Source organism: Cervus elaphus, chromosome 25 (genome assembly GCF_910594005.1).
Source record: "Cervus elaphus chromosome 25, mCerEla1.1, whole genome shotgun sequence".
NCBI classification, from domain to species: Eukaryota; Metazoa; Chordata; class Mammalia; order Artiodactyla; family Cervidae; genus Cervus; species Cervus elaphus.
The window spans coordinates 13,345,697-13,371,297 of NC_057839.1; the positions used below are offsets into that span (position 1 = coordinate 13,345,697).

General features: G+C 37.9%; 2 protein-coding genes across 3 annotated transcripts in view; both read right to left on the minus strand.

The window, feature by feature from the left end:
- MCCC2 (methylcrotonyl-CoA carboxylase subunit 2) overlaps window positions 1-1,349 on the minus strand; it is a 78,368-nt gene extending 77,019 nt beyond the window's left edge. The window contains exon 1 of the mRNA XM_043887415.1: window positions 1,066-1,349. Within this exon, the coding sequence (XP_043743350.1) occupies window positions 1,066-1,194 (129 nt within the window). The 5' untranslated portion in view covers window positions 1,195-1,349. The remainder of the gene's footprint in view (window positions 1-1,065) is intronic.
- Window positions 1,350-7,324: 5,975 nt separating this feature from the next.
- The window catches only part of BDP1 (B double prime 1, subunit of RNA polymerase III transcription initiation factor IIIB), a 79,104-nt gene continuing 60,827 nt past the window's right edge, over window positions 7,325-25,601 (minus strand). Inside the window, exons 33-39 of one of the 2 annotated variants that reach the window (XM_043887228.1) lie at window positions 25,140-25,203; window positions 24,564-24,747; window positions 23,608-23,809; window positions 18,677-18,716; window positions 16,675-16,939; window positions 14,626-14,872; window positions 7,325-10,065 (exon numbers count right to left, since the gene is read on the minus strand). In XM_043887228.1, coding sequence (XP_043743163.1) covers window positions 9,934-10,065; window positions 14,626-14,872; window positions 16,675-16,939; window positions 18,677-18,716; window positions 23,608-23,809; window positions 24,564-24,747; window positions 25,140-25,203 — 1,134 coding nt within the window. In that variant the 3' untranslated portion in view covers window positions 7,325-9,933. Of the gene's footprint in view, window positions 10,066-14,625; window positions 14,873-16,674; window positions 16,940-18,676; window positions 18,717-23,607; window positions 23,813-24,563; window positions 24,748-25,139; window positions 25,204-25,601 lie in introns of both variants that reach the window. The other variant, XM_043887227.1, reaches the window with a different exon arrangement.

The following is a 25,601-nucleotide window of genomic DNA, read 5'->3' on the forward strand; positions in this document are numbered from 1 at the left end:
CCATTTAACGTTCTGAAAGAAACATTCTCTCTTGATCCCAGGAAATCTAAAAACTTCTGGAAGTCTCTCACTGGATATTGTTTCTGCCTCAGTCTGCTGATTTTCTTTCAACCTATTTGCTTTTCCAAAGGAAAGAATTATTTAATGTGTTTTATCTGGGGACTTCCCTGGTGGTCCAGAGGTTAAGAATCTGCCTGCCAATGCAAGGGACACAGGTTTGATCCCTGGTCCAGGAAGATTTCATATGCTGAGGGGCTACTAAGCCCATGTGCCACAACGACTGAAGCCCACAGGCCCAGAGCCTGTGCTCCGCAAAAAGAGGAGCCACCGCAAGGAGAAGCTCACACACTCCAACTAAAGAAAGCCCACTAGCAGCAAGAAAGCCTCAGCACCACCAAAAATAAACAAATTTTTTAAAAATAAATAAATAAAATATATCTCCTGAAAGTTATCTGCACAACTTAAACTTTATCTGTACAGGCTTAGAAACCATGGGATAGACTGAAAACTTCCAGCTGATATTTCATAAACCAGGAGTTGATTTTGTGACCTATGGCACCTCCAACTTCCAAGAAAAGCTATTTAAATACAAATATTTCCCATTAACATAACCAACTATTTCAAATCTAGTAACCACAGAGCAGGGTTAGCTGTGTTAGGCCAGTGGTTCCCAAAGCTAGCTGCCTCCAAGGCCTTTGCCCCTCCTCACCCCCAACCTTATTAACCATGCAAACATCAGGACCCCACCCTGGAAGACCAAAAAGGCCTAGGGTAGGGCTTAAGGCTACTGTAACTGGAACAAGCTCCTGGAGAACCACCGGCTTTGAGAACCACTGATTTTAAAGATACAAAGGACAGTGCCAGTGCTAAAAGTGAACTAAAATGTATCTTTTTCTTTTTTCAAACTTCACGACCTCTTAGTGCGTCCCAGAATCATGACTGCGGATCCAGAGAAAAGAGGAGCTACTGGTAAAAGGAGCCTACCCGCTATGCTCCCCAGTCCGGCCAACAGCTTGTCCCGTCGGTGAAGAGGAATCACTGACCCGGGCCGCTCACCCACCCTACCTGGTAGATGGCAGAGCTGGAGTCTGGTGGGGTGCCCAGGGAAGCCACGGAGTCCCCATGATAGGAACGCAGAGCTGGGGCAGCGGCGCGGGCGCAGGGCCGCAGGGCTAATCTCAGAGCGGCCCACATGGCAGCGGGCACAGAGGCAGGAAGCTGCGTGAGAGCGGCCCGCGCCGATTCGGAGCCGAAGCTTTCCCAGCCAACTCGCCCCCTTAGGGATGCACCTCGGCCCAGATCCTTGCTGTCCCAACTCGCCTGAAACCTCCGGGATTCTCCGGCCAGCTTCGGCACGTGTGGGCGAAAGCCCCCCGTGATTGGTCGGTGTTGAGCACCACGCCCCCCGAACTCAGCCAATGAGGGACAGAGATGCAGCCTCGCGAGGCCTGACCCCTCCCGAGCCCCTGAGCCTTGCGAATCCCTGGGCGGAGAAGAGGAGCTGCGGCTGAGTTTCTTTGATTGTCTAGGTGCTTCCTCTACGTGCCGTTTTCTTCTTCCCTACTGCTAGAAAGGGTTATTCCGGGACTTGAAAAAGCTTATTCTTATATGAGAGCTGGAAACTGAACGGGCTTGTTAAACTGTCCTAAGAACTTAAACTTTTTAAAGGAGATAACCGTCCATTCAACAAATATTTCTTCAAATTCCCCATTCAGGCGCTCTTTTGGAGCTGGGGATACACTGGAGAATGTCCTCTTTTATAAAGCGGAGAGAACATAAACAGTAAATGTAAAAATTCTAGTTAGTGATAAAGTACATCTTAGATGTACGATTATAACGTACTACTAAAACCTAGCCTCTAACAAGTCAGCTCGGTTCAGTAGCTCAGTTGTGTCTGACTCTTTGCGACCCTGTGGATAGAAGCACGCCAGGCCTCCCTGTCCTTCACCATCTCCCAGAGCTTGTTCAAACTCATGTTCAGTGAGTCGGTGATGCCATCCAACCATCTCATCCTCTGTCATCCCCTTCTCCTGCCCTCAATCTTTCCCAGCCCCCGGGTCTTTGCAAATAAGTCAGTTCTTTGCATCAGGTGGCCAAAGTATTGGAGTTTCAGCTTCAGCATGTCTTTCTAATGAATATTCAGGGCTGATTTCCTTTAGGATGGACTGGTTGGATCTCCTCGCAGTCCAAGGGACTCTCAAGAGTCTTCTCTAACACCACAGTTCAAAAGCATCAGTTCTTCAGCACTCGGCTTTCTTTAAGGTCCAACTCTCACATCCATACATGACTACTGGAAAAACCATAGCTTTCACTGGATGGACCTTTGTTGGCAAAGTAAGGCAAAGTTGTCTATAACAGATCTGAGTGAAAAAGTGAAAAAGCTTGCTTAAAACTCAATGATAGGGCCTACATGGGATCTCATTGTCAAAAATGGCTCACAAATAAAATATAAAGTCACAGTGACCCATGAAACTGACCACATTGCTCAAGTGACATCCTGTTTTGGCCGCTGGCACTCTTTGCCAAGACTAAGTGACCACCCTACCATTGAACACCTTCGGCTTTCTCAAGGCTACCAACTGCCAAATTCCAGCTGCAGAATAAAGATAAACTAACCACCCCTGAGGGGACCCACTTTCCCACCAGGAGGGTATAAGAGGGACCCACCAGAAGGGAAGGGGCTGGTTCTTCTCAAGGGCCAGTCACTCTCTCGTTTCCCTTTAATAAACTTCCTTTTCTTTGCCTGGCTGGCCAGCTCATTCTCTTTCTCAGTACTTGCCTTACATTCAACATTCAAAAAATTAAGATCATGGTATCCAGTCCCATCACTTCATGGCAAATAAATGGGGAAAAAATGGAAACAGTGACAGATTTCATTTTCTTGGGCTCTGAAATCACTGTGGATGGTGACTGAAGCCATGAAATTAAAAGATGCTTGCTCCTTGGAAGAAAAGATATGACAAACCTAGACAGCGTATTAAAAAGCAGAGCCATCACTTTGCTGACAAAGGTCCATCTAGTCAAAACTGGTTTTTCCAGTAGTCATGTACAGATGTGAAAGTTGGACCATAAAGAAGACTGAGCACCAAAGAACTTTCAAACTGTGGTGTTGGAGAACACTCTTGGGAGTCCCTTGGACAGCAAGGAGATCAAACCAGTTAATCCTAAAGGAAATCAAACCTGAGTATTCATTGGAAGGACTGATACTGAAGCTCCAATACTTTGGCCACCTGATGTGAAGAGCTGACTCATTGGAAAAGGCCTGATGCTGTGAAAGATTGAGGGCAGGAGGAGATGGGGACAACAGAGGATGAAATGGTTGGATGGCATCACTGACTCAATGGACATGAGTTTGAGCAAACTCCAGGAAACAAAGGACAGGGAAGCCTGGAATGCTGCAGTCCATGGGGTCACAAAGAGTCAGACACAACTGAGTGACTGAGAAACAACAAACAATCTGAGCTTCCTCACAATTTCTCACACACTGGACAATGAGAAAAAAATTATCTTACTTAGTCCACTTAGTCTTAGATTTGAGATAATTTTTGTATACATTGTTAGCTTCATTCTTTGGTATGTGGATATCCAGTTTCCCCAACATCTCTTGTTGTAAAGACTGTCCATTCTCCATTAAATAGTCTTGGCACGCTTGTCAGAAATTAATTCATACGCAGTGGTTTATCTCTGACTTTGTATTATATTCTAGGTCCTGTACGTCTGTCTGTTAAAACCATGATTTTTTTTTTTTTTTACTGTAGTTTTGTAGTAAGTTTTGAAATCATTAAACCTAAGTCTTCTAGCTTTATTCTTGTTCAAGATTTTTTTGACTATCTGGGATCCCTTAGATTCCATATTAACTTTAGAGGTATATTTTTCTATTTCTGTCAAAATTAAAAAATCTCAGAATTTTGATAGGATCTGCACTGAATCTATTGATCACACTGGGTAGCACTGACATCTTAACAGTATTAAAGTCTGCCAATCTATGAAAATGGAATGTTTCCATTTATTTATGCCTTCTTTAATCTCTTTCATCACTGTTTTTTAGTTTTCATTGTGCAAGTCTTTCACCTCCTTGGTTAATTTCTATTTGTTCTATTTGGTTATTTTTGAGGCTGCTGTAAGTGGTTACTTTTGTACACAAAATTTCCTTTTCAGTTTGTACATTATTAGCACATAGAAATGCAACTGATTTTTAAATAATATTTGGTTGCATCGTGTCTTAGTTGTGGCACATGGGACCTTCCCTGTGGCATGTGGGATCTTTTGTCCCAGTGTGCAGGGGCTCTTGGGCTCTTGTGGTGCGTGAGCTTCTTTAGTTGCAGCGCACAGGCTCCATAGTAGTTGCAAGCGTGGGCTTAGTTGCCCCCAGAGCACGTGGGGTCTTAAGTTCCCTGACCAGGAATCAAATTCGTACTCCCTGCAGTGGAAGCACAGAGTCCTAACCACTGGACTGCCAGGGAATTCCCTAATGAGAAAATATTAGAAGGATGGGAAAACAATGTTCTAAAGAGATAAGATACTCTGCTACCCTTTAAATGTATTAAATAAATGAGAAGGTAGCAAATGTTTCCCAGCAGTATTAAATTTTACTTAAAATTTTACTTTATATTCTGTTTATCTTCTAATAGGTGAGTTTCATTTATTTATTTGACAGCACCAGGTCCTAGTTGCAGCACACAGGATCTTCTGTCTTCGTTAGGGCATACAGGATTTTTGGTTGCGGTATGTGGGATCTAGCTCCCTGACCAGGGATGGAACCCAAGCCCCTACAGTGGGAGCTAGGAGTCTTGGCCACTAGATCACCAGGGAAGTCCCAATAACTGAGTTTCTAAGTCTGTTTTCTAAGAACAAATAGCATTCCTATATATATATATATATTTTTTTTTTTAAAGGCTTGCTTTAATAGCTCGAAAGGCTAGGTAAGACTGAATGGACGTATAGAAAACACATTTCTTAACATTTTTTTTTTTGGCCTTGCCACATGGCCTCAGCAGTGAACTTTCACAGAGTCAAAACCACTGGACTGCCAGGGAATCCCCATTTGCTAAAATCTTAATTGCAATACAAAAATCAACTGTTAGAATCTCTAAGTTCCAGCAATAAACATACAAATAAAAATAGGCATTTAAAAATACCATTTATAAACACGTCAAAGAACATCAAGTAGTTAGAAAAATAAATCTAGGTTTTTAAACAGGAGAAATAAAAACGTGTCTACCAAAAGATTTATCGAAGACTATTTATAGTAGCTTTATTCAAGAGGCAAAATTTAGAAACAATCAGTAGGAAAATGGATAGACAATTATGGTATATTCATATGTGGTACAGGCGTAAAATGGAATACAACTTAGCAACAACAGGGAGCTACTAACACATGACAAAATTAATGAGTCCCAAAAACATGTTGAGCAAAAGTAACCAGATACAAAGGAATACATAATATAAAGTTCAAGATCAGGTGAAAGTAATCCTGGTGGGTGGCAGTGGGGAAGGGCTTAAAGGAGCTTGCCGGGAGGATGAAAATATTCTCTGTGGGGCGCTTACACAGGTGTATACATTGTCAGTATTCAAACTGAATACTTAAGATTTATGTACTTCATTAAATGCAAATGATGACCCAAAAATGCTCATTGGACAAAACTGTTAATTCAAAATTGTGAACTAAGTCAAAGGAGGACTCAGATTTTGTGACTTAATTTTGCACATTTGTTAGTCTGAGCAGAGAAAAGATAACTTAGGGAACCACTAAAGGAGATTTAAAAATCCGATTTATAGGAATTTCAGATAGTAGAATGGTGAAAATGAAAGAGAAATTATCAAAGTAATAATGCAAGAACATTTGCTAGAAGGGAAATAAATGAGTTTCCATATTAAAGAGGCCCATGACATGAATGTGGGGGCAGGAAGGGATGGGGGTGGCACATTACCGTGCACAATGGTGGTGGTACAGTTGCTATCTGACTCTTTTAGGACCCCAAGGACGGTAGCCCACTAGGCTCCTCTGTCCATGGGATTCTCCAGGCAAGGATACTGGAATGGGTAGCCATTTCCTTCTCTAGGAGATCTTTCCAACCCGGTCACTGAACCCAAGTCTCCTGCTTGGAAGGCAGATTCTGTACCACTGAGCCACAAGGAAGCCCACTGTGCCGAGTACCAGGGTCAGAAAACATGTAAACAGAGGTCCACATTCAAAGGATGGGGAATCAGAAGGGCAGCAGACTTTTTTAAACACTGAGGACCAGGATATAATCAGAGGATGATTTTGAAATGAAGCAGAAATTATTTTCGAATTATTCAAGAATCCCACACACAACCCAACTGAGAGACTGGAAAAAGGAAACTCTCAGACAGGTAAAGTCTCAAGTTACAAAATCATCCACATATCCTTCCGCAGTAAATAAGGGAAGATATACCTCTCCAAATCAAGAAAAACAATGACATGGGCTCCAGAAATAGGGAGTCCAAACCAGAAAAGAAGGGTAGGGGATTCACAAGAGAAGGCCCAGCATGGCAACTGTGCTGCACATGGAGACCTGTGAAGACTCAGTCAAGATGAAAGCAGGAAGGAAGATTAAGTTTTCCAGGAGCGGGGTGGTAGTGGGGTGAGAAGAGAAGGGGGAAGAAGAAAGAAAGAATTCATCTGACAACTTGACCATGTCGAAAAGTATAAATTTATATATAAACAGGCCTGCTGGAGGGTATGGAAGGTTAAGCTACAGGTTCAAAAACAAACCCAAAGCAAATGAAAAAGTGAAACAATTCTTAACTCCAAGAAAAACAAAGAGCTGTACCAGAAAGGAAATGTCATCTTAGTTTATTAGGTGGTAGAGCAGTGAATAATTACAATACAATACAAATACTGAATATGAAAACCCAAATTATGATAAATATATTGGGAGAAAGCAGGAAAAGAGTGGGGAGGAGTTTTAAGAAAACAAAAAATCCTTTTATACCAGACAAAAAGTATAAAAGTCTGGTCAGACAATGTCAGAAGTCTAGGTTTATATCCATAACTGAAGTTTCCCATTTGCCTTTCTCTCCAGAAAAAGAAAAAAGAGATTGAGTTCTTTTATCTAAAATTTCATTGCATGAGGAGCAAATCAAAAAGTAAGCAACTTTTCATATGTCCCAAATGTGGGGAAAGTCTATTCTTTATTCTTGCAAAATCAAAATAATATCCTCCACAGCATAAATGAAAGAAAAAATTAACTTCCAATTATACTATATTTTTGTGGAAGTATAAACTGTACTTCTAAGACTATTTTTCGTTCACTAACACATTAATATCTTTATTGTCATTTGAAAAAAAGGACACAACAAATAATATAAAATAACTTTTATTTACATAATTTACATCTACAGAATATAACTGCTTTCTTTAGAACAAGAAAATTTACAATGACAGATATTGCTTTTTGTCAAAGACTTCGTCAAGCAAGATAGTATACATGGTGACCTATATTTCAAAAAACATGGTGGTAAGCAGTGGATATTCATATTTTTATCTGTGCCTCAATCATTTACCAACAATTAGGCTTTTAAGTCATCATGTTGATCACTTGCTAAGATATAAGTGATCCGGAGGAAAAGTCAAGAAAAAAATAAAGACCTTTAATCATATCTCTTTGAAAATTTATAAAATACAAATTCTTCACATGATCTTTATATGAGTCAGATTAAACACAGGAGTGAACAAGTTTTTCCCCTTTATAAGGTAAAGACACTGATTTTCTTTCTCTAAGAGTAGTTTTAAGGATATAACTGTAGGAGAATTTAGCTGACTTGATTCTCTAATGCAATGAATGCCCAAAGATAAAATTATCCTTTATACAGTAAGAAGTTACATCTTCCACAAAATTAACTCATTGTAGATGAACAAGAGACAGATGTTAACAAATTTAAAGTGATAGTAAACAAGGGATAAAATCATAGTTTAGCTATGACAACCTAACACCTAAACTAACATGAACTAAAAAAACCTTTTCAGAATATGAGACTTTTAAAATTTATAAAAATGGCATTTAAAATAGCAATGTGATTACAACCATGATTTTTGTAACATATTAATCACATGAAATAAATAAATGCATATCTGTAGAGAATTTCCTTATAAATCCTCCTTTATGACAAAAAAGTTTAAACTGTAAATTTCACTATAAGGCAATGAATAAGAAATGTTCTAATATCAATTGTTTTAATAAATTAGGATTACTGTTATACTTGCCAAGCCAAATCCACTTTTACTAGTGAACCTGAAAACTGGTCACCATTTTTTTCAATCTACAAACATAATTAGACATTAAAATATCTTCCCAACTGAAATACTGATTTCATAATGCAATCAAGAGTTTTAATTGTTAGGCACAACTCATAATTCCAGTGACAAATATCTCACAGGCAATGACATGAGCACCTTAAAGTAAGGAAACTACCGTCTAACACAGGGTCAGACTAAAGACCCAATCCATCTACGCCCGTCATGTGAGTGTCGTCTGTGGCTGTTTTCATACTTAAATGGCAGAGTTGAGTAGTTACCACAGAGGGCATCTGGCCCACAAATTCGAAAATATTTTTGCAGAAAATGTTTCTGATTCCTGATCCAAGGTATTATTAACCCAGAGGGCTTTTCATATAAAAGAATAAATCTGTTTTTTTCAGAAGTTTAATTTGAACCCCAGAGATTTGCTTGGGTGATAAAGGAATTACCTATGTAAATCACAAAATTTAAACCCAAACCATAAATTCATATTGATGATAATCACTGACTTAATAAAGGCTTATTGTTATCTTATTTTCTGTTTTTAACATCTCAATTATGTTCTGTCCATAAAGACCTACATACTTAGGTTCTTAAGGAGAGTTTAATAGGGGAAAGAAAACTAACAAGAGATTGTTTTTTAAAAAAGGAATGTGTGTATGTGAGCATATGTTTATGTAATGGAGACTAGTTTTGTATGGAAATTTGCCTCATAAATAAGGTTAAGGTTTTCTTTTTCCCATACAAATCCTGAGATTATCTAAGAAATAAGAAAAACAAAAAATTCACAGTACAAAGTCAATATACTGAACTATGAGAAAAAAATGTATTCAAACATATATACTATCCAAATACTTTAGTTATAACACTTTAAATATCTTTAAAATTAAAGCGGGAAAGGAGACAAACATGAATTTGTTAATGCCTTCTTTACCCATAATCTCAGGGGTAAAAAATTAAAACTGAATCTTCTTTTAAATAAAAAATTTAAAAATAAATAAGCTTTTTGATGTTTTATCTTTATAAATAGTAAGTTTAAATACTAGTTCTTCAATTAGGACTAATGTTACATCAATATGAATTAGAAAAATACACATTTTTCAGTCAAATAGATGATAATAGAAAAGTTTTTAACAGTTACCATACTAAACTGGAGTTTCACAATTTCCTTTCATATATTTAGAGGCGAATGAAAAGGCTTTCACCATACTAAAAAACCAAAATTAAAAAAAAACCCAAACCCCAAAAAATCCTAAAACAAAAACAAAAAACCCTAAGCCAACATAAAAAAACCTTCACAAAAGGTTCTCTAAACGTTAAATACAATCCACTTCCAAATACATCAGCACTGTGATTTACAGACATCATCCACAACATTCAAAGATGTTCACGTGTGTTCAATACAGAAAGTCAAAATGTAAACAAGACCTGTTATTTCTGGCTGAGAAAGCAGTCTTAACTGGTTGATATTTCCAAAATGCTGAGCCAACCAGAATGAAAAGGACCCCAGCAATGTTTTTCACTGATTATAAAAGCTTCAAATCAAGCTGAATAAATACTCAAAATCAACCTAAAGAAAAACTGCCAGTGATGCTTCTTTCTAAATACTGCTTTGCTGACATAACTGATTATGGAAATCCTAGACTTAAAAAAAAAATTTTAAAGGCGATTTTCTATTCCGGTTCATCCACTTCAATAAAGATATCATTAAAGAAATATTCAGAGACTGTGGTTGGCTCCTCTTCAGGTACCCGGTTTTGGCCACCTTTACATTCTCCTTTCGGTAAGGGACGATTAGAAGAAACCTAAAAAGATAATAAAAGTAAGTATGCAATATAACATTTATATTGATAGTGGTAGTCTAAATTGATACCTGTTTGATAAGCAATATAGCAATAAGTACTCACTCACTCAGTCTCTCAGCAATGTATGACTCTGCGACCCCACGGACTGTAGCCCACCAGGCTCCATTGTCCATGAAATTTTCCAGGCCAGAATATTGGAGTGGGTTGCCATTTCCTACTCAGGGGATCTTCCTGACCCAGAATAGAACCTGTGTCTCCTGCACTGGCAGGCAGATTCTTTACCACTATAAGAGCTTTAAATATGTTTATACTCACTGACTCAATAATTTAATTTCTGTGCTGTTATATTAAGGAAATAATCCTAAACATAGTAAGAGATCAGCTTTGCAGCATTAGTTATAATAAAATTAAAATCAGCAAATATACTAGACATAACTAGATTAACTGTAGTGTACATGTTTATTACTTCATTCAAATTTCTGTGAAAAAAATTAATAATATAGAAAATATACTATTAAATCGAAATGAAAACATTTTAATGACCAAAACAGGACCCATGAAACAGAACAGTACATAAGGAAATATCACAAATCAAAGCAATTCTATCAAAAATTAGCATACTTATAAATCTAGAAAAATTAAGATGGCATGGTATTGGCACAGGAACAGACATGAATATCAACAAAATAGAAGACTAGAAATATCCCTAACACATATGGATGGAAATTCAGTATCTGATAAAACTGATATTTCCCAAAAAAACTGAGAAAAGGTGGATAATCCAATAAATAATATTGGACAACTGTATAACTATCTCACAAAAACGAAATCAGACCTATTATACTTCACCATTACAAGTTCTAGATGGATCAATAAACTTAATCGTAAAAACATTTTAAAAAATTGACCACAGAGGCTTCCCTGGTGGCTCAGTGGTAAAGAATCCACCTGCAATGCAGGAGACACAGGCTCAACCCCTGGTCCAGGAAGACCCCACATGCCGCGGGACAACCAGGCCTGCACGCGGCAACCATGAGCCCACGCACCAGGCCAGCTGAAGCTGCGCCCTCTAAGCCCGTGCGGGCACCGAGGGCTCGGCCCAAGGAGAAGCCCACACTCCACCACCAGAGAGCGGCCCCCGTCGCCGCAACGAGAGAAAACCCTATGCAGCAACGAAGATCCAGCCTAGCCAAAAACAAAATCAATTTTTAAAAAATCTACTGTAAAGTACCATAGGAAAATGGTTTATAATCTTAGGGTGGGGGAGAGAGTGTGAAGGAAGGACATGAAAGCCACAAACCACAGCAGACTGACAGATTCATGTCCATAAAAATAAAAAATATCTCACGGCACAAACCACCATATACAAAATCAAAAGATAAATGCCACAGAGGGACAAAAAACTGCAACCTATATCACATTAAATCTATGAAGAAGACAAAAAATGAACATTAATAATATACTACTGTGAGCGAAAAGGCTCTCTCATCCATTGCTGCTAAGAACTGAAACTGATATAATCCCTACGGAGAATAATCAGGCAATGTCTGTCAAAAGAATAATTATTCCTTTAGACCAGCAATTCTATTTCTAGGAATTTAACCTTTAAATGTGAAAAATGGCCTACTTATAAATGAGTTGTTATAATTAGGAATAATCTAAATGCCTATGTGTGAGACCAGTATCACTCTATGGTACACCCAAACAATGGAATATTACATAATCATTAAAAACAATGAGGGCACTTATTACTGAAAAAAAAGGAAAATTTATGTCCACACAAAAAGTTGCACGCAGAAGTTCACAGCTTTATTTATAATAACAAACTCTGAAAACCACCTAGATGTCCTTTGGTGGCTAAATGGATAAACAAAGCTGGTATATCCATACTATGAAATACTATCCAGCAGTAAAAAGGAACAAACTATTGATACATAAAACCATCTGGATGACTCACTACTGAAAAGACACCAATCCCAAATACATGATTCCATTTATAAAACGTTCTTGGGGTGACACACTTTTTAAAAGAGGAATACACAATTATTTTACTTACTTATTTGGCTGCAGCCAGTCTTAGTTACGGCACACAGGATCTTCAGATGCAGCATGAGAACTCTTAACTGTGCCCTGCGGGATCCAGTCCCCGACCAGGGATCGCACCAGGGCCCCCCAGCATTGGAAGCACAGAGTCCCAGCCACTGGACCACCAGGCAAGTCCCAGAAAGACACATTTACTGCAAACCAGGATGCCAGGAAATAGAGATGGTGGGGGTGGCCGGGAAGTGGGCGTGTCTGTAAAAGGGCTAAACGAAAGGTCCCTCCAGTGACAGAACTGTTCTGTCTCTTGACTGTCGTAACGTCACTATGGTGGTTGTGATACTGGAGGAGAGTTTCATTAAGATGTTCCCACTGGGGATAACTGTGTGAAGGGTAGATGGGATCCCTCCGTATAGTTGTTTATAACTGCATGTTAAAACTCCATGATAATCTATAAATATCTCAAAATAAAAAGTTAATAATTCAATTTTTTTTTTAAACAGAGCAAAGGACTTCCCTGATGGTCCAGTGGCTGGGACTCTGTGCTCCCAATGCAGGGGCCCAGGTCCAATTCCTGGTCAGGGAATTAGTTCCTACATGCTTCAACTAAGAGTTTGCATGCTACAACTAAAGATCCCGCATGCTGCAACAAAGATCTGGTGCAGCCAAATACATAAATTTTTTTTTTTTTAAAAAGAGAGAGAGAGCAAGAGAGAGGAAGCCTTTTATCTACTGTTTTGTAATGTCTCCAAGTCACACTGCTACACAAGAAAAGCGAAGAAGAGGTGATATGCCATTATTTATATAAAAAAAGAAGAAAAATGTTTATATTTGTATATATTAAAATGTCTCTGGAAAAGTAAACCAAAATCTGATAATACCACATACCTGCAGAAGGGACGAATTACAAAGCTAAAGGACAGATGTGGGAACTATTTTACTATAAACTCTCTTTTGTAAGTTATGCATTTTAAAACATGTGGAATATGTTAGTAAAAAAAAACAAAGTAGCAATTTGAAGATAATATTTAGATTAAATGCTTGCCTCACCCTATACACCAAAGTCAATAACCATGACTAAAGTTAAAGTTTTAAAACTGATTATTCAAAATTTTATACCTCTGGAGAAAAACTTTTAATCATAAAAGTAATTTAATAACTTACCAAGAAATGAGTAATAGATTTAACTAAACATTTTAAAGTTCGTGTAACAAAATTTTAAAAAGTAAATAAACTTGGAAAAAATACTTGTAGTAAAGAGTTAAAAGGTATGTGGCTTATTTACATGCATGTAAAGATCTCATACAAAAGAAAACTACTGAGATTCCAAGAGCTATAAATCAGCAAAAAACAAAACAAAACAAAAGCAATTTAAAAAGAGACAGAAACAGAATCTAGTAAATATATGGGGGGAAAAAACCAACTCACTAATAACTGAAAAAATGCAAATTTTAAAATTGAAATGACAGGAGTTCCCTGGTGGTCCAGTGGTTAAGAATCTGCCCGCCAATGCAGGGGACATGGGTTCAATCCCTGGTCTGGGAAGATCCTAAATGCTTTGGGGCAACTAAGCCCATGTGTCACAACTACCGAGTCAACGCTCTGGAGCCCAGGTTCCACAACAAGAGGAGCCCACACACAGCAACCATGGAGTAGGCCCTGGTTGCCTCCAAGAGAAAGCTCTCACACTGCAGCAAGACCCAGCAGAGCCAGAAATAAATAAATAAATAAGTTTTAGAAAATGAAATTACATTTCCACTCCTCCACCAGTATATTAAATAAGAAAAACAAGTATATTTTGAAGAGTAACATCTCAGGCTGGTAAGGATGTGGCCAAACTGGCACTGTTACACTTGGTAATTACTATTCTCCAAAGTAATTTGGCAACAATAATAAAGACTCATAAAATTCTGGTCTCAGAATATAATTGTAGCAAATAATATAAAATACTTTTAAAATGTTAAACATGTTCTTTACAAAAATACTCTTTCATTTGAGGATCCATGCTATCCAATAATAGTCACCAGCCTTTTCTTTGTTGAGATAAGTTACCCCAATATTCTTCCAAAGTATTTGATATAAGTTCCCAGATTTTTCTGCCCTAGTACTTGCTTTAGAATGCACAGAAATGAAACATGCAAGCAAATTTTAATTTAACTGTTCCTTGAATTCCTGTAGGTGTCAGGACATTTCTCCTCAAGGAAATAAAATGCAAGCACTGCTTTATTTTGCTTCCACAAAAGGAGCCAAAAGGTCAGAAGGATCTTTGCAGTAAAGGACTGGCAATTAAGTGTTCATTTATGGTTATTTCAATGGCTCTGTACTAAACTAGCTATAACTTTCTAATTCAGCACCTTATCTTCTTCCAATAAGTAGGGGAGGATAGGGAGGAGATGGATTGGAGTTGCTCTGCAATAATTTCTGACATCCAGATGAAGAAAGCAATTACCATGTCTTTCCTAGTTGAATCTGATAACCAATCCATTCTATACAAATAAATAAAGAACAGTTATCACATACCTGAGTTGCTGAACTATCATTATTCGTAGGTTGAGTATTGTCAACAACACTTCGAGATGGAACATCAGAGGACTCTTGAGTTTTTTTCTGGCTTACACTAGGCAGATTAGATCTTTTCAAATTTTGTCTTGATACAGGTATAACAGGTTTTAGGCGTTTCTTACTATGAACCTGCGTAGGTTCATCAGAGTCCAAGCTATTCTTTGAACATATTAAAGACAAAAATCCCAGGGGTCTTCTGCCAGGTCTAGAAATGCAAATGTAAAGATATTCAAGAATATCCAGAAAGACACATTCTTTTATTTTTTTTAAAGTCACTAAATTTTTCATAGGCAATTATAGTAAAGAAACTAAAAGCAGGAATGTACAAAATTTTATAGGACAACATCAATACCTGTATAATTAAACTTTTTTCTCTTGCCCTGCTGCCCAGCCATTGGGATCTTAGTTCCTGCACCAGGGATCAAACTCACGCTCCCTACATTGGAAGTTTGGAGTCTTAACCACTGGACTGCCAGGGAAGTCCCAGAAAGACACACTCTTAATACCAACTTCTTTCCATGAATGCTAAACTGGCACATGTGATACCACATGAGTGGCTCATCTTGGAAGCGCTGATACCACCAGGTACTGAGAACCACTGTGCCGTGACGCACACTTGTGACGGAGGCCAAAGCTTTCTCTAGAGTAGCACTTATCAAGCTTAGACGTGCATACAAATCGCCTGCGGAGCTTATTAAAACGAAGATTCCAACTGAGTTGATGAGGAGTGGGGCCTGAGTTCTGTATTTCTATTGAGTTCTCAAATGATGTCCCTGCTATTGGTTCCAGGACCACATTTTGAGTAGGAAGACTCCAGAGTAGGGGCCAGCAAGCTATGATCTACATGCCAAATGCAGTCCACCAACCAATTCTATAATTAAGTTTATCGCAACAGAGCATGCTTATTTGTTTATGTATATATGATTATATAATCACAATATACTATGTAATGCTCTATAGAACCCTTGTTCTAAAACACTGCTTCTCAACTGGTTTAACCCAAACTCCCATGACTATTTTAAGCACATTCCTAATTCCAGAAAAGATGTAGTTTATATAACAAAGAGAACAGGTTTGTTAAATATGCTTTTTCAAGTTATATATGTCCTTCCTCCCACTTTCCTTTAGTGGAGACTGGTACATATCCTCCCCTCTTCAATTCACCAACACCACATTAATGATTTGAATGCTGCTGCTAAGCCAGCAGATGTCCATAACCCAGCAGACTTGTTTCTAGTAAGAGGAAATAATGTGGGAGAAGCTGGTTTGGGCTTAAATTCCACACTTACTCTTACAGGGAGAAAGCGAGAGCTGACCTCTGTGGTATGCCACAAGGGAGAGAAATGCACACGTTATCTGGGATTTCAATGAAACAACTTCCAGACCACTTCTCATGGCAGCCCTATGTCTCACACCATCTACATCTGCACTGGGAGCTACTGTGTGGTAGAATAAATAATTATCAAAATAATAAGCATGAACAATCTGAAAGTGTGCAATCCTAAATTCTAAAGATCTTCTATCTAAAAAGTCAAAGTTTCAGTACTTAAAGTCATGGCTGTCGTTTAGTTGGTAAGTCGTGTCCGACTCTTGTGACCCCATGGACTATAGCCTGCCAGGCGCCTCTGTCCATGGGATTCTCCAGGCAAGAACACTGGGGTGGGTTGCCATTTACTTCTCCAGAGAATCTTCACAACCCAGGAACCAAACCTGGGTCTCCTGCATTGCTGGCAGATTCTTTACTGACTGAGCTATGAGGGAAGCCCTTACCTGAAAGTTAAGCTCTTGTCATATGGAATGTCCTCTGAAAGTGTCTGGTATTAACTCTATTTCCTTTGATGACACCTACTCCCTTTGTATTAGTGACAGAGAGGTATGTTCACACAACACCATCCTTAGTACTGGACTTAGTCTTTATACATGTTACACCTATTCCATATAGGTTTAATTTATCCACTGAGAGCAAAATGTGGAGAGAAAGAAACATTAAAGATTTTCTCATGATACCTGGTTAGTGGGGTTTTTGAAGACGATGTGATGCTACCCATTTGTTCAGACTCAGAAGCAGCACAAGTTCTTTCTTCCTTATCAGACACCATTATCTCATCCTGAGGTAACTGAGATGCATTCTTTTCTTGTGTATCTGTTATTTTATCAAAAGATCCAGATCTGATACTCTGAGAAGTGGGTTCAAGTTGCTCTTTCTGAGGTTCTGAAATTGTCTGTATGCTTCCTGAGGTAGGGAAGATATCCTGTCCCTTGTAAGACTCCCCTTCAAAAAAGATAAAAATGGTAAGCACATATGTTGAAATTAATATTCAATTATACTGCAATATCTGAAGAAAACCCATGATTATTCTATCGTGAACCTACTTTGGTAAGCTAAATTAAAAATGAGTCAAGTTACTTGGACGATTAGGAATTTTTTTTAAATTTTATTTATTTTATTTTCAGCTGCACTGGGTCTTTGTTGCTGCGTGCAGGCTTTCTCTAGCTGTGCCAAGCAGGGGCTACTCTCTAGTTGCAGCACATAGGTTTCTCACTGTGGTGGCCGCTCAATGCAGAGCACAAGCTCTAGGGCACTTGGGCTTAGCAGGTGTCACATGCAAGCTCTAGACTGCCTGGATTTCAGTAGTTGTGGTGCAAGGCTTAGCTGCCCTTCAGCATGTGGGATCCTCCTAGACCAGGGATCGAACCTGTGTCCCCTGTACTGGCAAGCAGATTCCAAAGCACTGGACCACCAGGGATGTCCCAGGCATATTATAATGGGTAAAAGCTGTGGAACAGCTTCTATGTTCAGATATAAAATACTTATATCAATATATCGATATTTTGACTTAGAAAAGCCTTCTCCATAAATATTTCTTGAACTAGTAAAATGAAAAAGTTATCACTTTCTAATCAAAGGGTAAAACTAATGTCAGAATGGCCATCACCACAAAATCTACACACAATAAATGTTGGAGAGGGTGTGGAGAAAAGGGAAACCTCCTATACTGTCGGTAGGAATGTAAATTGGTATAGCCACTATGGAGAACATTATGGAGGTTCCTTAAAAAACAAAATATAGAGATACCATATAATTCAGCAATCCCACTTCTGGGCATATACCCAGAGAAACTGCAATTTGAAAAAATGTGTACCCCAATGTTCACTGCAGCATTATTTACAATAGCCAGGAAATGGAAGCAACCTAAATGTCTATCAATGGAGGAACAGACAAAGATACGGTACCTATATACAATGGAATATTACTCTGCCATTAAAAGGAATGAAATAATGCCATTTGCCACAAAATGGATGGACCTAGGGATGTCATATTGAGTGAAGTCAGACACAGAAAGACAAATATCACATGGTATCACTTATACGTGCAATCTACAAATGCACCTATTTACAAAACAGAAATAAGAGTCACAGATGTGGAAAATAAACTCATGCTTACCAAGGAGGAATGGGGGTGGGATAAACTGGGAGACTGGGGCTGACATATACATACTACTATACATAGAACTAGATAACCAATAGAAACCTACTGCACTGCACAGGGAACACCACTCAGCACTCTGTAATGACCTGCATGCGAATAAAATCTGAAAGTGGAGATCTGTATACGCGTAACAGACTCACTGCGCTGCACCGCAGAGTGACACAGCACTGAAACCAACTGCACCTCAACACAAATTAACTAAACACAAACAAGGGCAAGGCTAACTAAGGACCCACAGAGACTCCCTTACACACGGCTTTCCAATTCGTTCAATGTTACCTGTTGAGCTTCTACAGGAAATCCTGGAGTTACACGGTTTTTTATTAAATATAGGATGAAAATAGCTTTTCAGGGCTATCAAAGTGCTAAACCTAAGATCTCAGACCAAAAAAAAAAAAAAACCACCCTCTAATAATAAAGGCTTGATTCTTAGAGAAAAATGAACAAGACTCATCTTCTATCCCAAATTTAAATGATACTTATGAGGGGTACTACGCAAAATGCAATCATTTCACTCACCTGTTTCCTCCAAAACATTTGTTAATTCCTTTGAACACACCTGTTTTAAGAAAATTTTTAAAAAAATTATAGTTGTCAAAATTGATTTTATTTCCTTTCTTTAGAAAAAAAAACCTTTTTTTCCCCCCCACTTTTTTAGCTGCACTGCAAGGCATGTAGAACTTTCTGGACGAGGGAATGAACCATCACCTCCCACAGTGCAAGTGCAGTCTTAACCCCTAGACTACCAGGAAAGTCCTCCTTTCTACTTAGAAAATCGGTTATCGCCTACAAAGCACTAGGGTCAGACATGTTTCAGAGGATTTCTATCAAACATTTCTATCAAACATTATGAAATCATTATGATAGATGTTTCTATCAAACATCTATCAAACACTGCAGCTACTATTTAAATTATTCTGTAGCATAACAGAAGAGGAAAACAAATGCCTTTTACAAATCAAACGTAATATTGATCCAACTAAGCAGTTTTACATCAGTGAAAAAATATCAAATCAAGTATTACCAGCATAATTTAGCAGCACATCAAAAGACTAAAACATCATAATCAAACAGAGTTTGGGAATCCCCTCCAGCCCAGCCATTAGGACTTCACATTTTCACTGCCTAGGGCATGGGTTCAATCCCTGGTTGGTGGACCAACATCTCATAATCTGGCACAGCCAAAAAGTTTGTTTCAGGAATGTAAAGATGATTCAGTATTTTAAAACATTAATACAAATCAACCAATCTGAAGAGAAAAATAGCATCATCTCTCTATTTGCAGGCAAAGCATGAAATAGTATCACTCTTGGGAAAAAAAAAACAAACACATAAATTGAATAGACAGGTATTTTGTTAACAAAATATTAACTACTGCAGTCCAAAAGCCAGCATCCCATTTCATAAACACTGGAAGTATTACCACTGAAGTCAGGAATAAGAAAAAGATGTCCAATATCAGGACTGTTTTTCTGATTTTTTTAAAGTTATAGTTGCGAATATAATTAGAAAAAGAGAAATTCAAGGTGTAAAAAGTAGAAGAGAAGAATTAAAATTATATTTGCAGATGATATAACTGTTTACTTAGAAAACTCAAGAGAACCAACTGAAAAAATATTACACACAATGAGGGGAATTCAGTAAAGCATTCTAGATTCAAAGAACTTTTAATTTTAATGATAACAGCAACAACAACAAAAAAGGATGAAATTCTTAGATACAGCCCAGGAGGAAATAAGCCAGATTTAAATGAAGAAAAACGTAAAACACCATTAAGAGACAGACACAAAAGAAGTCTTAAAGAAATGGAAAGACACAGTGTTTCTGGATAGGTACATTCAGCATCACATTTATGATGTCAGTTTTCTCTGTGTTAATCCATCAACGTAGCATAACCCTAACACAAGCACCAACAGGATTTTTTTTTTAAGCTCCAGATAAGCAAATGCTAACATTAATATAAACTTTAAAACATAATAAGCAACTAGGGAGATCTTGGAAAAAGGAGAAAATTGTATTGGGGGTCAGGGAGGAGAACAGACTGTTCCTTTAAGATATTAAAGCACCTAAAAGCTACAATGATTTTAAAACAGTGTGAAACTGGCCCTAGAACAAATAGGTAAATCAATGCAGAAGAAAGGAAAATTTGGGAATATACCCAAATATTTATGGGACTTTAATATCTGACAAAAGTGGAATTTAATTTTTAATTTTTTTTTCAAAACTACACCTTTATTTTATTTTTTGGTTTTGCGGTGCAGCACACAGGATCTAATTTCCCCAACCAGGTACTGAACCTATGCCTCCTGCAATGGAAGCATGGAGTTTTAACCACCAGACCACCAGGGAAGTCCCCAAAAGTGGAATTTTAAATCAGTGGAGAAAAGATGAGCTCTTCAATAAATGATGCTGGGACAAACAGGTATCTGGGGAAAATTAACTTGGTTCCACTGTTCTTAAAACCAAAATAAATTCTAAACATATCAATGATATTAATTAGAAGAATTTATATCAATTTCAAGGTAGACTTTCAGTGTATAACATAATCTCCACAGGCATACATAAAAAGACTAATTAAAAAAAAAAAAAAATTTTTTTTTGAGTTTGCAGGATATCAGTTCCCCTACCAGGAATTGAACCTGGGTCCTAGCAGTGAGAGCGCCAAGTTTTAACCATTGGACCATCAGGGAATTGCCCAAAAGACTAATAAGTTTGACTACAGAAAAATAAAAATCGTCTGCATATCTAAGTGCAATGTATATACATTCTAGAATTTGAAATTATAACTTCGACTTTTTAGAAAATAAAACTCTCAAATAGGCCCAACAGACACTATACATCCTTTTTTTAAGATTTAGTCACTCCAAAGTACATCTATCATTTTTAAACATGTGTGCTTTGCTCAGTCATGTCTGACTCCTTGCGACTACACAGACTATAACCTGCTAGGCTCCTCTCTGTCCATGGAATTTTCCAGGCGAGAATACTAGAATGGGTTGCCATTTCCTTCTCCAGGGGATCTTGCCGACCAGGAATAGAACCCAAGTCTCTTGCGTCTCCTGCACCGGCAGGCAGGTTCTTTACCACTGAGCCACTTGGGAAGCCCGTCATTTGTTAAACAGCATATTATAAACTGGTGGCATAATTTTGCATATAATGATATGCTATGGTCTTTTTTCCATGCCATTAAATATACTTTTAAAATAAAATGAAACAATGTCTGCATAGAATGCTGACAAAATGTTGAAACTGGATGACAGATACATAGGGATACACTACACTAGCAATAAAAAAGGCTGAGCACCGAAGAACAGATGCCTTCGACCTGTGGTGCCGGAAAAGACTCTTGAGAGTCCCTTGGACTGCAAGGAGATCAAATGAGTCAATCCCAAACAAAATCAACTCTGAACATTCATTGGAAGGACTGATGCTGAAGCTGGAGCTCCAAAACTCTGGCCACCTGACGTCAACAGCCGACTCATTGGAAAAGACCCTGATGTTGGGAAAGACTGAAGGCAAAAGGAGAAGGGGATGACAGAGGATGAGATGGTTGGATGGCATCACTGACTCAGTGGACATGAGTTTCAGCAAACTCCAGGAGACAGTGAAGGACGGGGAAGCCTGGTGTGCTGCAGTCCATGGGGTTGCAAAGAGCAGGACACGACTGAGCAACTGGACAACAACTACCTTTTTAAATGTCTCGAGACTGTCATATTAAAAAGTTAAGCAAAAAAGTCTCCAGAAGAAAATCACAAAAAGTAGAATTAAAAGACAACAACCTGAAGGAACTTCCCTGGTGGTCCAGTGCAAGGGCTGAGGATTCGATCCCTGGTCAGGGAACTAAGATCCCACAGGGACGCTCATGTGCATGGCAGCTCTGCTTGCACACCACAGCTAGAGAAGCCCTATGCAAGCTGCAATTAGAAAAAGCCCCCTCACTGCAACGAAGACCCAGCGCAGCCAAAAAAAAAAGACAGCAACCTGAGAAAAATAAATTTGCAACTCATATCACAAATATTCAAAATAGACGGTTCCTCTAAATCTATAAGATAAAGATCAACAAACCAAATTGAAAAAAAGGGTAAAGAATATAGTCATGTCACAGGAAAGGAAATAAAATGGATCTTAAGCATATGAAGTGAAGTGAAAGTCACTCAGTTGTGTCCGACTCTTTGTGACCCTATAGACTATACAGTCCATGGAATTCTCCAGGCCAGAATACTGGAGTGGGTAGCCTTTCCCTTCTCCAGGGGATCTTCTGAACAGAGGGACTGATCCGAGGTCTGCATTGCAGGCAAATTTTTTACCAGCTGGGCCACAAGGGAAGCCCTAAGTATATGAAAAGGTGTTCAACTTTACACATACTAAAAGAAATTAAAAATTATTCTGGAATACCATTTTTTAAACTATTAGATATAGAAGAATACACCACTTCTGTTGTCAGCTATAATCTAAGGACTACTGGTCTTCAACCATCCTTTTGAGAATATAGATTCTAATCTTCCCACAGTGTAGTACCTTATGATGAGTATCAGAAACAAAAACGGAGAGGGTGCTAAACAAACCTACAACACAGAGGCCAGTAACTGAGTCCGCACAGTACTGTCAGGCATCCCTGAGGTTTATGATTGAGCTCAAGAAGTCTGTGTATTTTGCAAGGAAACATTTCAAAAAGAAGAGACAGCAAAAGAAATGCCCTGGAACATGAAGAAATATGGTGTACTCAAGAAACTGAAAAATGGCCAATGCAGTTAGTAAGGCAGAGACCAGCACAAGATGAGATGAGACACAGAAAACAACCAAATGAACAAACAGGGCCTTAGAGGTTCTGGTTTTATTCCTAAGAGCAATGGGAAGCTTTAAGCATTATGATAATGGCAGTGATGATATTCCCAGGTGGCGCCAGTAGTAAAGAATCCGCCTGCCAATTCAGGAACTCAACAGTCGCGGGTTTGATCCCTGGGATGGGAAGATACCCTTGAGAAGGAAATGGAAACCCACTCCAGTATTCTTGCCTAGAAAGTCCCATGGACAGAGGAACCTGGCGGACTACAGCCCAAGGGGTTGCAAAGAGTCAGACATGACTGAGCGCCTGCGCGTGCACACACACCCCCGTAATGATATCACTATTGCCATTTCACACAATGGGGAACTCATTCAGTATCGTTCCTAAGATTCCACAGCTCTTAACTGGTACAGCCAAAATCCAGATCTGTATGATGCTTTCACTCTTATCTTTAGCCAATGACAATGAACTGGGAATGGGTTTCCTGAGTAACATCCGTCAATTTTCACCTAGAACTAGTTGAAAGTAAAAGTCCAAAACCAGTTTTATCTGGATTATTTATGGTAGAAACTATTAGAACTATGTTTATATAAAGAATCTAAAGGAAGAACAGAAATAGGTCCATTAATATGGCCATCTTACTTGTTTAATGATGCCATCTTACCTCAGAGGTATATTTTTGACAATCATCTATGGAAGTGAGTGAAGTTTTTTTGGCAGGAGGGACATGGTCACTTTCATCAAGGCTACAATGATATCTCTTCCTAGATACAAGATCCAAATTAGCAGCAGACTTTTCTGAATCATCTCTTTCAGAATTAGATAAACACATGTCATCTTGACCAACTGAGGTTACTGGAAAACTGCTACTGCATAGAAAATACACACACAGTAAATCAATTACTTAATGATGTTAAAGGCTGAGCTACTCTCAAGAAAACTGCCAAAGAAACTTCTAAGTAACTAATATATATATACATGGCCACGGCCACAAAAAACGTTAGTTTTCGGCTCCATTCATACTTAAAAGCTCACAACTTAAATTCCATAATATTGAATTAAATCTGAGGCATAAAATGTTTTGTCAGTAAAGTTAAATTTTAGTCTAAAATATTTCTTCCTAATATGAAAGGCTTCATTCAATTTCAGATGTTACTTGATAAGACAATTAGGCATCTTAACCAATGACTATTAAAATACAGCTTAAGAATTTTACAGCAAAGAAAATAAGTATCACAAATACTTTAAAGTGCACCCTCGTTGTACTATTTTTGTAAATTTCTGTGAATGTATATTTATTTCAGTATTTAAAATTTATGTAAATGTATACAATGTAGCCACATCTTTAACACATGATATTTTATGATCCACACTGCTAATTTTTTTTAGCTTTCAAAATACTTAAAATACCAACAAAGTTTCACACAAAGTATCATACATTTAAATGGCAACTTTATCAGATACAAAATCAGTAATTTTTCTCTAACTTATCACATAATTACTAAATAAGATCCCCATGACAATTACAAATAAGGTTGGTGAATGGCTTGTTCAATCAATACTACTCAATTCACAAACCACCCCTTCCTCCTAGCAGAAGCAGGTCAGATGATTCATTACCTCGTGTCTTCTCTTTCTTTTGTATTCACTGATTTGACCAATATGGGCGCCGGCAATAAAGGATTTGGCATTAACTGCATGGTGCTATCAGCATATTCTTCTACTGCATGGGTTGGGATTTCCACCAGAGTTAAAATGAAAGCTTGTTCATCCTCACCATCCTGATGTACATTAACTAGATTGACTATCAAAGTTTAAAAGTTAGAAATGAAAAGCTGAACCATGAAATGACAGAAAATCACTCATTTATTTCATTTCTAAAAAGTTTCATGATAATTTATCCAAAAGCACAAAAAAACTAAATTACACCCCTCAAGAAATAAGTAAATAAAAAGTAATTTCATAAAGGATAAATATGATTCTCTATTGAGAAGATTTACAATTCTTTTTTTATAAGATTTATAATTCTGAATAACAAAGCTTATATACAAAATATTTCAAGTGTCTTTTTTTAAAAAAATTTAAGATCATCATAGACCAACAAAACTTCTTTTTCTTTTTTTCTATAGTCAAATGGGGAGTAAGTAAAAAACATATTATTAAGCTCTACAATACCACTGAAGCAGATTATCATACCTGTTAGATCTTGAAGATTGTTTACATTCTCTTGCTGGACTTCTGGAATATTAGTTGGTATACACTGCCACAGAAAATTAAAAGAGTAAGGTTAACCAAATCTAAGTTTTAAAAAGAATTCCTGACAATGTGAACAGTTATTGTTTCAAAACTCAACAACTTAGCTAATCTAAGCAGAGAATTTTTCAGGTGTTTTGAAACTTTCAGATGTACCAATAAAATGTTGATTCATTTAAATAAACACACATATATACACAAAGCAATTATGAATAAATTGTTAAGTATGTGTGGAATATGAAACGATTTTTGAAGTAACAGAAAAGGGAGACACAAAACCCTCAACCTTCTCTCTATCCCCATCTCAGCAGCCACCACACCATCAGGAGGTGACATGTACATGGAAACAAACTGGTCTCTTTGCCTCCAGCATGGCTCCATCCAATCAGTTTTCCACAAAACTGT